At 39.3% G+C, this 17,711-nt stretch overlaps 1 protein-coding gene across 7 annotated transcripts in view; it reads right to left on the reverse strand.

Moving 5' to 3' along the window:
* The window catches only part of SPIDR (scaffold protein involved in DNA repair), a 156,344-nt gene that overhangs the window by 67,892 nt on the left and 70,741 nt on the right, over positions 1-17,711 (reverse strand). For all 7 annotated transcript variants that reach the window (XR_014566480.1, XM_083747615.1, XM_083747617.1 and 4 more), the window contains exon 8: positions 17,437-17,656. Coding sequence is in view for 6 of the 7 variants with exons in the window: in XM_083747615.1 (XP_083603741.1) it covers positions 17,437-17,656 (220 nt within the window). In the remaining variant the exon portion in view is untranslated. The remainder of the gene's footprint in view (positions 1-17,436; positions 17,657-17,711) is intronic.

Below are 17,711 nucleotides of genomic sequence, written 5' to 3' on the forward strand. Positions count from 1 at the left end.
AGAGTTGGACACGACTAAACAACAAAACTCAGTTAAGGAATAAAGTCTTAAATCTAAAGAGGAAGCTTTCCTTCACATCATATATATGTTTTCATAATCCACAATCAACATTTATGTCCAAAACATTTATGTCCCAACCATAAATGTACACATACAGCAGTACAGCACAGAGCAGTGCACTAAACCAGTAATTCTGGGAAGGTTTGGATCAGGGATCAGTGGCCAAGGATGAAGGGAGATGGAATACAACAACATCTAAAGCAGCAGTTCTCAACCTGTGGGTCCCCAGATGTTGTTGGATTACAACTTCCATCATCCCTGAGCTCTGGCCTTGCTAGCTAGGGGTGATGGGAGTTGTAGTTCAACAACATCTGGGGACCCACAGGTTGAGAACTGCTGCTCTAGAGGATCACCAGTTCCCTATCCCAAGCACAGATGACTCTGTTGCTGTATTTATATTGACTGAAAACAAAATAACCCCTACAATATTATTCAAATCCATGGCAATTACAATAGTAGCTTAATTTTCAGTTTCTAGAATAGCAGATAAAAGTGGTTCCAAAAGAATGGAAACCATTTTGCCTCCTTCTCAGGCTTTACAACTTTTCATGTGATACTAGGAATAAAAAAAGTAAATGCGGATGTGCCCCAGATCAGATTCCATAGAAATGCAAGATTGGATATCAGTATGTGAACAGATTTGTTCTTCTATTGTCTATATATGTTCAATTTGTGATCTTTGGATATTACATAAAGATAGTGTCTTAAACCATCAGTCAAGCACCTGAGCTCGTATTATTATTTCAAACAAATGACGCAATGGAACAGCATGCTTTCAATCACACATTCCACTACAAAGGAATTGTGCATAATTATTTGGTGCTATAAAAACAAGATGAAGGTTAACTTTACAATTACATGAAAAGAAAGTACTGTTAAAATGTTTTCAGTGATATTCAAAATCACATTTTAGATTAAAAACTGTTACTTAATTCTGAATATATTACACATCCTATATTCTTATATACACGTCCTATATTCTTAACTCAATCTCAACATGGGCAAAATATCCAGATTTCTCTCTCTCTCATTAACTATGCTTCGACGCAACTCTAAAGTGGTAAACCAGAGGTGGCTAGCAGTTCAGGGGTTTTACCCAGACCTCCAAACAATTTTTTCCAGCCCCTCCAAAAATCCACATTTTGGCAGCAGTGGCAAAAAGAAAGAAAATTGAAGTAGGCACACTACCAGTATGGAAGGAGAGGTCTAAACCCTGATGGGAATGCAAATCATGCCCCCACCATCAATAATTTGATGAGTGGGAACAGATGATAACCCCCTATTCTGCATGTGTATGCCTGAGTGTTGTCAATGTGATACACATCCACCTCTAGAGCCCTTGGGGCAAAAGATTAGCCTCTCAGTCATAGCAATTGGAGGGAGGGGGCAGAATGCCAGTTTTATCTTGCTCAGCATTATCTACACAGACAGGCAGCAGTTCTCCAGAGTTTCAGGAAAAGGTTTTTCCCAGCCCTACCCAGAAACACCAGGGACTGAACACGACTAGGCAAATTAAACTGCACACAAGCTGAAATCTCACCAGAGTGGCTGCCTTGCTGTTTCATACTCACCAGTGCATGTATGTTTCTCCTGAACAAACCGGGAAGCTTAAAACAAATCTTGGTTGTTTGTTTGCTAGTTCAGATGCAACACTAAGCTTGATGCTCCATTATTTGTTTCTCCAACTGGAGGAAGAGAGGAGCAAAGTAGCAGAGCACAAGTTGCATGCAGCTCATGGACAGACTGATTTGTTTAACCATGCTTTACGGCCTCCCTGAGTTGCAATTAGGTGCCCTGGACTCTCAATGCATTTTCTGTTCTTCCACTATGTGAACAATCATAAACATTTTCACCCTCGTTCCTGGAGGATGATTTGTTCCAAACTGAAAACTATTCAAGCTTTGTTTGGCTTTCCTGCCGCAATCAGTTTAAAAGATGCTCTGCCACCTTTTTAAGGTTTTCAGGTCTTCACAAGGTCCATAATTAAATATAGAACATGCTGCCACAGGAATAAGTGATGGCCACCAACTTGGATGGCTTTAAAAGAGGACTAGATGAATAAATTCATGGAGGATAAGGCTATCAATGGCTACTAGTCATGATGGTTATGTTCTGCCTCTTACAGTCACAAGCAATAATATTTCTAAATACCAGTTGATGGAAGCCACAGAAATGGACAGTGCTCTTGAGTTCAAGTTCTACATGCCAGTGTCCTACAGGCATCTGGCTGGCCTCTGTGAGAACAGGATATACAAAAAAGTTCTTTACACCTTGTATGAATTGTTATCCAAGAGCTTTACCTAACAATCATGTGTTTTCCCAGGGTCATTTTAGAAGAATAGCAGAAGAGTAGTGCAGGCACAAGGTTAAAAGTAACACACATTTTTTTGGACGTGTGCTGTAATTGTTCATTATTCTTTCAGTTTTTGAATATTTAAATATACAAAACTGAATATAAAAATGGGGAAACAGCAGTCTTACTTTGCTCACATTTTGAGTTGCAACATAGTAAAACACAATATAGGGACGCAGGTGGCGCTGTGCGTTAAAGCCTCAGCGCCTAGGACTTGCCGATCGAAAGGTCGGCGGTTCAAATCCCTGCGGCGGGGTGCGCTCCCGCTGCTCGGTCCCAGCGCCTGCCAACCTAGCAGTTCGAAAGCACCTCCGGATGCAAGTAGATAAATAGGGATCGCTTACCAGCGGGAAGGTAAATGGCGTTTCCGTGTGCGGCTCTGGCTCGCCAGAGCAGCGATGTCACGCTGGCCACGTGACCCGGAAGTGTCTCCGGACAGCGCTGGCCCCTGGCCTCTTGAGTGAGATGGGCGCACAACCCCAGAGTCTGTCAAGACTGGCCCGTATGGGCAGGGGTACCTTTACCTTTACCTTTTTAAAACACAATATTTCAAAGGAGTCAGCTACCACGAATAAATAGCACTTGCACACCGCCCTGAGATCTTTTGATGAAGGGTGGTATATAAATCTAATAAATAAAATTAGTAAAAATAATAATCTTTTAGATTTCAGAAGCTGAAAACCTTTATCTCTAAGCCTTTACACATGAACATGATACTCATACTAGCACTTTTAAAAAGCTAACCTGATAAACTAAAAAGCAGCCATGTTGAAATTTGTTTTAATGTATTTTGACATTCTACTCAAACAGAGCTTATGAAGAAAAGTTGAAATTTTATGAGAGTATCATACAATGGAACTATGAGTTGACCTCTGACACAGAACATAAATGAACTCATTCACCTCTGGGGTTTCCCCCTCTTTTCCCCCAGGATTCTGTTCTCCCAGGGAGTTGCTCATTTTAGTCAGTTACGGTACTTGGAAGAAGGCAGACAGCCAAACTGCAAACACAATGACTGGATTGAGTTCTTAAGCAAATACACAAGAATGGCATTCAATCTCTTACAAGAGGAATAATTTTCATCATAAGTGTAACAAGAAACCTGGTCTAAAGCAAGGGTAGGTCATCCCTTAAAACAGATATTTTGTTTTTTAGGAGCAAACTTTCATCTAATGATAACCCAAAAGAGCAAAGCAGGAGACCTCTAAAAACCACAAACATTTATCTCACAGTAAGTAAGTGGAGTAGGAGCCAGCAAATTTATCTGTTAAATGGTTGCGAACAGGCTAGCATCAAAGAATGGGCTGAGGCAGAGCCAAAGGTAATAGTGGAGAAAATTACATTAGGGAGGCTCTATAAGAACTCACCTAATATTGAAAACAACAGCACCCTACACCCAAAGCAGATTCTACGCTTAACAAATAAGGAAAAAAACTGATCAGGATTCCTCTCATTCTCCACCCTACTACTCTGGTGTGTTTTGTTGCTTTTTTTTTAGTTTGTAAGCCTGAGGGAAGGGTCTGACCCTCGTTTTTATTTTGATGGGAGAAGTACCGTATTTTTCGTCCCATAGGATGCTCCGTCCCATAGGACGCACCTAGTTTTTTTGGGGGGGAATAAAGGGGGGTAAATTCCTTTATTTCCCCCCCCAAAAGCAGGTCAGGGAAACCAAACCAGGTCGAAGAACAGCGGGATGGCGGCGCTGCGCCTCCCTGCTGTCCCCCGAGCTTGTGGGGCTGGCCGGTGTCTGCCCGGCGCGAGGGGTGCTCTGCTTCAGGGTGCCCCGCACGCCGGGCAGCAGGCTGCTATCCGCCTAGGCTGTGGATGTCTTCCTGAAGCCTGGAGAGCGAGAGGTGTCGGTGCGCACCGACCCCTCTCGCTCTCCACGCTTGAGCGAAAGCCTGCATTCGCCCCATAGGACGCACCCAGATTTCCCCTTCATTTTTGGAGGGGGGAAAGTGCGTCCTTCAATTTCTTGGTGCATCTGGTGAAAGCCTCCACTCACAACTCCAATCCCACCCTGAGGAACAGATTATAAAACCTCTGTGAGGGGGGTGAGTGATGGGCATATCACCCCTAAATGGAGGACATGCTTCAGGGGACCCACTGGGAAAAAAGGGGAGCTAGGGAGCTCAGAGAGTCTGGAGAAATCAGAGGTAGGCTGGGGGAGGATTGATCAAGCGCTTCCTGGCCCTATTCATTGTCCCTCAGCTCAGGAATAAAGAATTATAGAAGTCCACCTGGAAATTCCTAGGTGAATGCTTTGCTGGTTTAGCTTCCCTAATTAGACTAAAAACAGTGATGGGGGTGGGGAGAAGAAGAAAACATCAGTCTTCTTTCTCATTCCTCTATGTTAAAGTTTTTAGTTTGCTTTTCAAATAACAATGTTGCTAACAAATGGTTTTGGAAGAGGTCTCACTGAGACCTGCCTGCTCCAAGGCAGGAAACATACTTGTTAGATGAGAAAGTCCACCCTCACCCAGGAAGTTAGTGTCCTTTTTCTGCCTTCTGTTGACCCAGAGAAGGGGACTTCCCAATCCTTTCAGCATGTCTTGCTGCTCCTGGTAGAGAAAATATATATATATATATATATATATATACACACACACACACACACACACACACGCGCGCGCACGCGCGCACACACACACACACACACACACACACAGATATACAGTATGGGCATTTATTTCATTTGTTTATCAGTGAGGGAGTTCAACTATAGATAACAATTTATATTTCAAACTCTCCATTCTCAAATATCCCACAAGGAATATAACACGTATGATTAGGGGTGAGGGATTCAGAATGTGAAAATCTGCAATATTGTCAATGTACGCATGTTAAGAGTGAACAAACACTTTCGTCACAGACATTTTAGATTAAGTATTCCAAGTACAACCACAAGAATACCACTACCAGCACACATCAACACATTATTTCCCGTTCCTGCTATAACAATTTGAACCTCTTTCTGCAAAACAAATCACGTGCAGCAACAGCTTTCCAAATGAAAGATTTGTTAACACTGGAATGTTCCTGCTCATCTTGGCTTTTCACTTCTAAACTCAACAAAAATGTTATGCATTTCAAAACTATGCCTGCAAGCGCAGTTCAGATAAAAGTGACTTTATTGTGGCTGTTCACTACATTAATTAAAAAGTAGTTATTTGACTTCTATTTACATACAAACTGGGATGTTCTTTGAATACAGACTGTACCCATCATAGGATGAAACATCTAAATATCATTTCTGACATTTGGCTTATGACTTACGCTCCTCCTCAATGAACCGTGGAACAAATTCCAAACACCGCACTGACATTGACAAGACAGCATGTTCTTTCTATATTAAAAACATTGCATAGTCTTGTAAAGAATGCTAAATGCCTTAACAGAAAACGCTTTGAACCAAGGGCTTTCCTACACTAAAAACTACTCACTGCTTGAAAAGCTTCACTTTGTGTGGACAATAATGATTTCTTTCTGTTACCTAAGAACAGAGATCAAATCATTTCACTACAAATAAACTATAACCTGAAATTTGACTGAAGGCTAAAATGTAATTCTACTCAATGACACATTTTAACACATTGCAGAAAATCTTAGAAATGATTAGTATTAATATTTATTTACAAATTGCTGTTCATATGGAAGCAGAGTTTGTAACAATGCATAACACACAATGCAACACAAACATTAATTGGGAACTCCTAGATGGAGCATATGTTCATATATGTACATACATGATGACCATGTAAAGGTAAAGGGAACCCTGACCATTAGGTCCAGTCGTGACCGACTCTGGGGTTGCGGTGCCCATCTCGCTTTATTGGCCGAGGGAGCCAATACAGTCTCCGGGTCATGTGGCCAGCATGACTAAGCTGCTTCTGGCAAACCAGAGCAGCGCACAGAAATGCTGTTTACCTTCCCACCAGAGCGGTACCTATTTATCTACTTGCATTCTGACGTGCTTTTGAACTGCTAGGTTGGCAGGAGCAGGGACCGAGCAATGAGATCTCACCCCGTCACGGGGATTCGAACCGCCGACCTTCTGATTGGCAAGTCCTAGGCTCTGTGGTTTAACCCACAGCGCCACCTGTGTCCATGTACTACTAGGCAAATACTGGCTGTGTTCACGCACAATGATTTACTATGGATATGTATATACTTTCCTTCTTCCCAAATGTGGCTTGTCTGAGCAACACACAACACGATTCTCGGTTTGGATGCAACATTAAGCCATGGATTACTGTTTGTAGCTCACACACAAACTAGAAGAAGAATAAAGTATGAGTAATCTCCACATTCACAATAAACTATAAACTATTGTTTAAGATGCAGCCGATAAAAACATCAACTAATAAGTTTAATTTGGCTCTAAAAAGCTATCATGTGTGATACAGAACTAGTTCCTGAGGTAAAGTTCAGGAAGACCCCCCACTGCCTCTATAGTATTTGGTCAACATTAGATAAAACATATATTTCTGCTTTAGAATCTATGTGCATTTGGAATTTTTCCTTTGGAGTGAAAGTGACTACTACCATTCATATTACAAATTCTCTTTTTTTATTTTTGCATAAATCCAACATATGATCCATGAGGTTCAAAACAGCTTCCTAAAACGTGAATCAAATATTGGTAGACTATACAATTCCATCAAGTTTTTTGGATCTATGGGTGATATCAAACTAAATCACATATTGAAATTAACGGACTTTAGTAACTTGTCCATTGATTCTATTGACTTTACTCTGACTTACCGTAATTGGGAAATCACCTTCTTATTTACATCTTTAAAGCCACTATGATCTACTGTTAACAGCTGAAGTGCCTTTTACAAGGCCTTAACAATGTTTTTTGGGGGGAGGGGACAGACAGCAAAGGGCAGCAATGTCAGAAAAACAATTTGCTTTCCAAATACTAAAAATAGATAAAGAAATAACTCAAACTGTGAAATGTCGGTCAGCAAGCATTTTATGCTAAGCAAAACAGCCTCCCCCCACCTTGCTAAAAATAAAATTGTATGTTACTGCAATACTTTTCAGTTGCTTCAGCCAAGAACTCCAAAACCTCCCTGAAACTAACCTCAGCTGGATAACTTGCTTGTGTACTATGAGTCAGCAGTTCTCAACATTTCTGGAAATTCCTCAGTGTTAACTCCTCCCATATAGCAGGAAACTGCAGATCCAATTCAGTGTATACCAGGAAACACACAAAGATTTGCACATTTCACTGGAGCCACATAAGCATTAGATTACATTTTTGGGCAGTTACCAACCATGCTGCTTTCAGTGATTCTCTTTGTTGCAGAAAAATAATGCTTAGTTATTTTCAAAGTGGGAATATTTCTTCTTCATCAGTGAACATTGTATATAAAGATATGAAACATAAGCACTGTTCAGCTTCTGAGTAAGTTATTCTTTAGACTTACCTATGTGATTTAAGCCTCAAAGACAACATCAAATAGCAAAGCATAATATGTTCATATTATACTGAACCTTAAGCCCAAGATATTGGTTTCAAAACTGGTAAAGCTGTTATGTAGTACAACTACTCCTAAAATAAGGGTGTTCAGATACAAAAGGACATAAGAGTGGTTCTTTGAAATGTTATACAAAAAAACCACCAGCAAGTACAGCTTTCTCATTACTGCATGACAAGCAATCCCTGGCCAAAAATCCCTCTTCTACACAATTATTAAGGAACAGGACCTTTGTTTTCCTTTGCACGGAGTCATCCTATCATTCAGGAGAGTGCTTGTTTTATAACATGGGCAGGCAAACTAAGGTCCAGGGTCCAGATCCTGCCCAATCGCTTTCTCAATCCGGCCTGCGGATGGTCCGGTAATCAGCATATTTTTACATGAGTAGAATGTGTCCTTTTATTTTAAAGGGTTATTTGTGGGGCATAGGAGTTCGTTCATTTTCTCTCTCTCTTCAAAATCTAGTCTGGCCCCCCACAAGGTCTGAGGGACAGTGGACTGGCCCCCTGCTGAAAAAGTTTGCTGACCCCTGTTTTATAATAAATAACATAAAAGGAAGGATTCATACCAATGCTTTGTAGCTTGAGAATATTAAAACAACAGCAGCAATGCAATAAGCTTTGGATTCCCAGTCAGAAACATTCCAGGACCTAAGTATGTTGACATTTTCTGCAGTCTTGTTCTAGTGCCTATTAATGCACTTAGAAGTAGGAAGTGATAGGTAGATAATATTGAAATTTTGAACCCTTTGATGCCGTCTTGTCATCCCATTGCCATTAGCATGCCTCCTTGCCTGCAATATTAATTTGGCAAGACATGCCTACCACATATAAGATGCACTTGTTGTATTACAATCTTCAGTGCAGAATGTCATGTACCACAAAAGGATCACATGGAATTCAGTTTTAATAAATAATGTTCACAGAGGAACTTCATCCCAGCAATATTATTTGTCCAAATTCTATAGTCTAATAATTAGACGCTGCTGTCAGACTAATTACTGGTGTACTCAAGTGGGTGGAATTCAGTGTAGTGCTATGGCACAAGAATTTCAGCTTGCCAAACAGAATGATTCCCCACTCCTCTATGCCAAGTGCTTTTCTGGAGGCTCTTCCAAACTCCTGAACCAAATTCAGGGGGACATGAGGAATGTGGAAGAGAGGGGGGAACCACATTGCACTAACGGAAGTCTTTACACAGGCCTCCACAACTGGAACTTGGTAGCTGAATCCAGCCCAGTTAGAACAAACGTAAGAAAAATATTCTCATCCAAGATCATGGAAACCTCTGGCTCCATATAAGAAGCTTTGATAAAAACAGCAGAAAGAACAATGCAGAATGCACACTTATGTGTCATTTCCCTCAATAAACCGCAGCCAATGTTTGCTAGAGGATAGTGGTGTGACAAGAAACAAGCAGTTGTCTGATATGGTCTAAATACCTTTTGATATTTTATCTAGGGATGCTAGAACCAATCACTTTACACTCTGAAAAAGTCTTGATGGGCCCAGAATATTTTCTGAAGTCCACCAAAAACTCTAGACTCAAAGCAACCAACCTGCACACTGCATAAACCTCCAGAGTTTCACCAAACCGATCACAAAATTGACTCAAAGATGCACTGGTATATCACATACTACTTCATCAATTTGACAATGTCATCACAACATTCCAGAGATCTCTGAAGCATCACACAACAATGCAGAGTTGATGACACAGCTGACCTGCAAAGTGTATCAGATACTTTTAAAGATGAATGGTGAAATTTGGCATGGCCTAGGGACATCACCAGGTCACAATAGGTCTTAGTACACATGGACAAGTAGAGATTTGCTCCAGAATATTGTGATTGAGATCCATAAGCCACATCCACATTTATGGCAAATTCTAGTGCTCCCTAGAAATTTTTGACTAGAATCCATTCTGGTCCAGACACAATTCCTCCCGATATGGAACTTAAATCCCAATCTAGCTTGAATTTCAGTGAGTGAGGAATCCTCAGAGAATTCTCAGTAGAGCCCCACATTTCATGTTATAAGGTAAGGAGTAGCCATTAACTTCAGATGCTCCATTAATATTTTGCTCAAATTAAATATGCAGTTTCACTGGTAATGCTAGAGATAGCAGATGCCAAACTAAATACTTTGCAAATAAACTGTTGTTATATATGTGAACAACTAAAGATATTCACTCTTCCATTTATAATCTTTAGTATCACTACATTTCTCATTTCATGATGAACTGAATATATTATTTTACAGCAATAACAACATAATTAAGAAGTATGTATCTTATTGGCCCTTTTATATTGCACAGCTTTCTGCTAAAAGAGACTTCCTGCCCTCAAATTATTCTCCAAAAACACTAGTCTAAAGCTCAGTAACAAAACAAAACAAAAAATCTGTTTTTCTCAACCTTTTTATTTTTCTTTTCAGTACAGAGCAATGAGATTAAAAGTGTGGCAGACAGCCAAATACTTCAGCCATCGCAGTCACTAATAGATGCATTTAACATTTATGCAGCTTTCAAATGTGAAGCATCTGGTTCCAATTTCAAATCTGGCTTGCATTGAAAGTGCCTCCTCCACAATACTTTTATTATAAACTGTTCTTTTCCCTACTTGTTCCCTCCCCCCTCGTTTTTGGAAGAGGCTGTTCCTTCCTTCTTGCTGGAAGCCACCTGACCACTGCCAGGAAGAGGAATGCAAAACATTCCCAGGAGCAGCTCCTGACGTCAGCAGAGCATTTCATCTCCCAATGTTCAGAACGGTCTGGAAATTCCAGTCTCTAGTAGAACTAATTGAATGCGATAGCAGCTGTAGCCTGCAATGAATCACATTAAAAACTGCTTCATGTTAAGATTATTGATGGTGGTATAAACTGCTCAAAACAAACACAAATCTGTTTATTTTCCTATTGAACTAATGCACACTGTTTGTGTCTACCTTGCTTGTTGTTACTTTTATCAGATCCTTGAACCTTGAGCAGTTGCCCTTAGAAAATTAAATACATGCATAAAAGGACTGTGCATTGTTTTACTTTTTCCATACATCTGAGTGGGAAGGGAGATGGAACAAAGAAGGGTTTAGTTATGCTAACAGAGGGTTAAACATGACTCAGCTAGAAATTCCTCAACTGGGTTCATGCCATGCATGGTTGTTCACGTCATCCTATCCAGCCTTCAGGATATTAACTACTTCTAAACTAGAAGTTATCTAGCTCAGCATATTTACATTCCCTTTTGATTTTAGTCAGAATCAGCAGTGAACCTTATTGCTAATGTACAGGCAATGAAATGCTTGTGTTTTATTTCTTCACATGTAGTACCTTAAGCAAACTACAGTCCCCAGAGTAGAACATCAAAGTAATAGATACCAAATGTCAGGTACAAAGTTCTGTACTTCCATAGAACGTTATATCCACCACTTCCACAGTGCTGCAAAGGTAGGTTTTTATTTTATTTTAAACATTTTGGCTATGGGAGCACGGAGGGGAAGGGAAGAAGGCACAATGTGAGTAGTGGTATATCTAGAGCTTAGACCATATCCCCCCCCCCCATAAAATGCTTAAAAAAGAAGGAATGTGAAGCACTGAATTACTCCTTCACTCTCAGACTACAGTTTAGCACTTTGTCCATGAAATATAAAGCTTTCACCATACTTCTTAAGCAATGTAGCTGTGAGTTCCATAGACCAATTGTTGACAGAATAAGTAACAAAATTGACTGATTCCACAGTATGATCAAGGAATATGCACAACCCTAAATTTAATTAGACGGGTCTATGGTTTTAACACAGGCAAGGCCCAAATAAATAACATAAAACAAGGTTTCTCAAACTTGGATCTTCTCCACTTCCCATCATCCCTGACCACGGGTCCTGCTAGCTAGGGTTGATGGGAACTGCAGTCCAAAAACAACTTGAGACTCAAGTTTGGGAAACCCTGATCTAAAACATGATTTGAAATGATTCCGGATGTTTCCTGGGTTATCTTAATTACATTATATTTTTTATATAAACACAGTTTGATTATAAACCATACATGGTTTAGGGGTGTATTCTGGATTTGAAATAAATAACACAAACCCTTTAATATCCTTTGTTTTTCAAAAAACAAAACAGCACATTATTTATTTTTGCCACATTCATACAATGTAGCAAGTTTAGACTCCAAAAGAGACAAATTTTCATTTGAGCAGATTTTCAGCAAAATATATCCTCTACCACTATATATGTATATAAAATTGGGTGCTGTCTACTACAACAGTTTTAGTTATTGAGAACAACAACTTTTCACAAGGCCAAAAAAGTTAATATCCAGGAAGGAGGGGTTGCAAAGGGATGTGGAGATATGTTAAACAATTTATCATAACAAATTTTTCCATGTGTATACTACAGGGAAGAAGGTTGTTCAAAAAGATGCCTCAAAATCCCATGACTCTCCTGAGTCCCATTCCAGGGATTTGTGGTCATGCAGTCACATCCAAGTTTCCCTGGCCCAAATTCGGTAAGAGATTTGATTCCCTTTAAATCACTAAAGGGAACATTTGGCATGAAACTGTAAATTCAGAGATTCCCAGGAACATATAAACTTAAACTGAGAAAACATAATTTAGCAACATGCCATGACATAATTTTAACTTAGTTGTTAGCGAGCAAAATATTTTACAATGTATTGACTAGCAGCAAGCTCTCACAATGTTCACAGAAAGGATGAATTTGTATACTTGCTGGTAGTTTGAAAGACAAAGTGCAGTGTTGAGAGTGGAGTTGTGTGTGCATGCAAGCTGGAAGCTGGAAGCTGGAAGCAAGGCAGCAGGCTGGGGAGGCAGAGTCAGAGCCATGCCTGATTTTTTCTGGAATGCAAGGCTGTGGCTATGAAAGAATCAATACCTTATTGGGGTGTTAATGCTGTGAACCGCTCTATCAGGTTGTATATATGTGTAAACAAACCATATATCATAAGGACATCTTGCTGCAAAGGAAACACGGACCATGGGTAAGCACTTGGAACCCCAAACCTAATTACTAGCCATGCTGATACACTAACAAAACTGAAACATAATTAATGAGAATAAAGACGTTTGCAGATGAAATGATTGTGAACTTTTAAAACAAGCATGCCCTGTTAGAAGAGTTCACCTGAAAGTGTGCCATTCCATTTATGACACTTTATTGGAAACTTTCAACTTTGACTAAAAACTGTCAAATTTATTTGGTAAATGGTATTTTTGCAGCCAAAAATAAAAACACGTGCACTTCTAAAGCTATGTTATAATAGAGTTCTGATGTTAGATTTGTTACCATAATATATTACATTGTTAAACAAACTATAAACCTTTTAACTAATCATATGTTGTAGCTTACACAACAGCTAAAGAAAGTAGTATGTGGCTTGAATCAGTTTGGTGTTCTCTCTGCACCCAATGCTTTATTTTGTTATTAATTGCTCATTTGTTATATTTTGTCTTGTTTTCAGGGTTTCCCTGTATGGAGGGCAACATCACATAGAGATTAAATACTTCAGTCACATTAAATAGCAGCACTACCTCAATATTCATTACAAAATATAGAATCATAAAAATAGGAAATGGGAAAAATAACCTTAAGGTATGAATGGCTCAGAAATATGACATTTCCAGGATTAACAGCAATCAGACCTTGTGTTGGAACCATGCTGTGCTTGGAATACCATGCACTTCAAATGGGCTCCCCTTTCTTAAACTACCTATCTTTCATACCTGACCAAAAAAGAGAGCACACCCACATGACATTCATCCTGGATACAAATAAAGTGCCTGATATTATGCCAGTTGGGATGTGCGTGGAAGGAAAATGCTACTCTGAAGTGATTTCTTAGGCAGTGTGCATGTATTCCCACTGGACCATCAATGAAATCTAATTCAATCAGCCTCATGTGTGGTAGACAGGTTTTACCCCTTAAATAAAGCTATCACCTAGTACAGCATTTCACTTTCCCTTAGAAGAGTGAATGACAGCATTTTACAAAGAAAACGTAAAAGGGTACACCTGGGATAAACACTGGGGGCTACCTTTTCCACTTGTCCATGAAGACCCCACTGTCTGGGGAAGAGGCAGTTCCCCAAACTATTTGCATTCCAATCTGCAGCCTGCTTACTCTATTCTATAGAATCAAATTAGAACTAATGCTGTCCCTTCATTTGCACAGTCCCATACTGAACTCTCTATCTTGGACACACTGGAGTGGAATAGAATACTCCATGGGTAGGGAAACTAAGGCCTGGGGGCCGGATCCGGCCCAACCACCTTCTAAATCCGGCCCGCCAGAAAAAGTAATAAAAATGGAATAGGACTGAGAATCATGGAACTGGAATAAAGCAAAAGAACATTCAGTCAAACCCTGATCAAAGGAAGTCCTTCCATTCACCAATCACTATACAGAATGGATTGTAGAGCGCTAGGGGGAAGAAAGAAACTGAACTGCAGAAAGATGCTTAAGGCAAATATTTCAAAGTAATACAAGTCTGCTTTAAGAAAAGGCAAAATACATCAAGGACACTGGAAATCAGACCTTTGTGGGCGAGTATTCTTTTGTAACACAAAACATGCTGATCAGCTGGCACCTGAACCTGACCAAAGCCATCAGCTCACTCATTCTAAGGATACACCTGAGCAATATCTTTTCTCTGTTGCAACATCCCATCAGACCTGGTGTTACAGGAGAGTATTGCCCCAGGGCTTCAGGAAGGCCCACTGCCAAGTCTGACAAGGTCTACCTCTTGAAGACTGCTCTGACCTTCATCTGTTTCCTTGCAGACCACCCAGGATAATCACCATCAGTGTTAGAAACGGAGATATGAAACCTAGGTTATGGGCTCAATAATGGAATGTCTAGGTGCAATTAAGTGGAAGGAAAGGAGGACCTTTTTCTGCCTCCCCACTTCCAGCTATTCTCTGAAGACTGGAGAAGAGATCCTCTTAAGAATATTAGGGGAGTGGACAGGGGAAGGACTAGACCATGTGAAAAATGAATATAATATTTTAGCTGCAGTTCATTTATTTTCAGCTTTGTATTCTTGTTACTAAAAAATCGCACCTATCTCTGCAAGACTGTCAATTAATCCTTAAAATCTTATTGTGATAAGATTTATTTTTAGTAGTTACATTAAGACTGAAAATTAGACATGATCCCCCCCCCCCCCAATGAATAACTGTTTCAGGTAGCAGACAGGTCATTCATTGCTGGCAGGGGGCCATTAACTTGGCTAAGCCATTTGAAAATATTTTAGTGTGCTTTCTATCCAAAACTGTCAAAAGCAAAATTATTATCTTCTAACAGGGCCAGATTTCAGTTTTACCACTTCATCTTTAAACAAAATGTGGAATTTATAATGGGATTAAACACACATGGGAATACTCTTAAAAAGAGTCATATATAATTTAAAGTTCTGCATCTAGCCCAGAGTTAATTCCTACTATACATTTTTACTGACTTTAACAAAACTGTCTGCTATCCCTTATTGACGTCAGTAGACAAAAGCCCAATAGCAATTTCTGTCACTGTAGTATCTTTGGAATTTCCTCTTTCATATGAGTTAGAGATTTCCAAGTCTAGAATATTCTTCTTTATGGATCACTATAATATTTTCAATCCCCCCCATTAAAAAAAAATAATCTTAGACATGACAACTTATTTTAAAACAGGTATGTTCATAATGCATGACTCAGTTCACACATTTGTCAGAGGAACAGAAAATAAAATAAATATTCCTCCCTTCAAGGCAAAAGTTGACTTTTACAAACTTATCCTTTGACAACAATTAGATTTTTAAAAGTATAATATTTTTGCATATAAATAATGGGCAAAAGTATATTGAAGTTGCTACTACTATATTTCAAATGTATTTACTAACTGTATGACCCTGCCATATACTAAAAAAGCTAACATAAGGTATTATTTGTTTGCTGGTGCATTCACCTCTGATCTTACCTATTTTACCGTAAGCGGAGTACATAACCACTTTACTTCTTAATCACACCCATTCTCTTAAATGTTTAACACCCACAGAGGATAAGTATTGCCAAAACAGGGATTGATGCATTGTCATAATAATGAGCCAACAGATCAATATGGCCTCTCTTGCTTTTGCAGGCTCAGTGTATTAGGTGATTGTGGCTGACATTTTGTTTTATTTAGGTTGTAGCTAGGTATTAAATTGGAAGTACACTGATGGATACTTCAGATCTGTAAGATTTGCATTATTCCACATTTCTTATGTACACTGGATGCACACGACTGCACAACCATTGTTTAAGGCAGATTAATTTACTTACTTAACACCATCATCCCACACTCAACTATTCCTAAACTTCACATGTATTATGTGTACCTTGACACTCCTCCCCCATCTTGCCATATCAATTCTGCAGCTCCACATGGCACAACATATCATAATGCCAAAAAACAAACAAAAAAACACCAAGTCAAGCCACACTAACACTACTGGCATTCGAAATGCACTCTGAAAGTGTGTGAGAAAAGCTCAAAAAATGACAAATGTTATCCATTAAAAAAAATAAAGATACTAATTAGTATCCTCATCATTGCCTAGGGAATAGTTTAAAAGAGGAAGAAAGTCATTCTGAAGAGCCTAAGTCCACAGTAAAAGCATTACATTTATGAAGATTTTATTATCAAACACTTAGTACAATAATATAGAAGGTTGCTACATTTCTCTCTCTCTCTCTCTCTCTCTCTCTCTCTCTCTCTCTCTCTGGATAGCTTATAATCTCCAACTCTAAAGTCTTTGAAGGAGTAATCATCAACAGATTGTATAATTAAATCTTTCTTCCAGCAGTGTTCTTGCAGTCAGTGACTTTGAATTTTGTTAAATTTTATTGTGGGGTGGCTGAGCTTCTTTTCCTTATCAGAGCTCTACTCTTTCTGCTTTTGCAAAAACTTCAAAGGAAGAATTTAAAAGACAACTAACTCTCTTTTTGATGGTAGGGATTTGTTTGGGGGGGGTTTTTTGGTCGACATTGTCTGCTTGAATATCTATAACTTTTTAAATGCATACATTCTATCAAAGGGTTCTGGAGGAACAATATCCCTTGTTGGTCCCGGTCTGACTGATGAATGATTGATCCAGGGAGCTTGTGTTTATCAATGTGATAAATAGAGAAACTAAAGATATACAACTTCCAGAAGTATAGCAGCATTTATTTGATTTGTTCTTGCTTGGTGCTCTCCCTCCACAATAGTAGCTGGAGAACTCAACAAGGTACAATGCATTCCCCATCAGACAGGTAAAGGATTGATGTCCGCTAGGAAAGAACCAAAACTTCTTGTTCATCACTTGAAAGACCATTACAGCATCTCATTTCATTATGCTTCACACATCTGAATTTAAAATATTTTTCACAGTTATATCATTACATACACCTTGAAATGCAGCCTGGCCCAATAAGGTACAATAAATACATTTATGGAGATACATGAGCATGCCAAGAACAGATTGTGAATATTTTAATAAATAATTAAAAATAAAAATACTTACCAAGGAGGATGGATATATAAGACATCCTGCAGAGCTAGCTTGAGGTGAGCTGCTGTTTCTTTTGCAAAAAGAACTTTAAGCCTAGGCTCAACAACGGCAATTTTTTCTATGGAAGAACTGCCAGCACAAATTTGTCCCAACTGATGGCAGACAGCTACGCAGAGAGTGCATTCTTCGTGCATTTCTTCGATCTTCACAGCTAGTATGCCAGATTTAACACCTGGAAATTAAGCAATAAAGCAGCTAAGATAAGTACTCCATGGGATGCAGAATAC

The sequence above is a fragment of the Podarcis gaigeae genome (assembly GCF_964106915.1).
Source record: "Podarcis gaigeae genome assembly, chromosome: 7".
Classification (NCBI taxonomy): Eukaryota; Metazoa; Chordata; class Lepidosauria; order Squamata; family Lacertidae; genus Podarcis; species Podarcis gaigeae.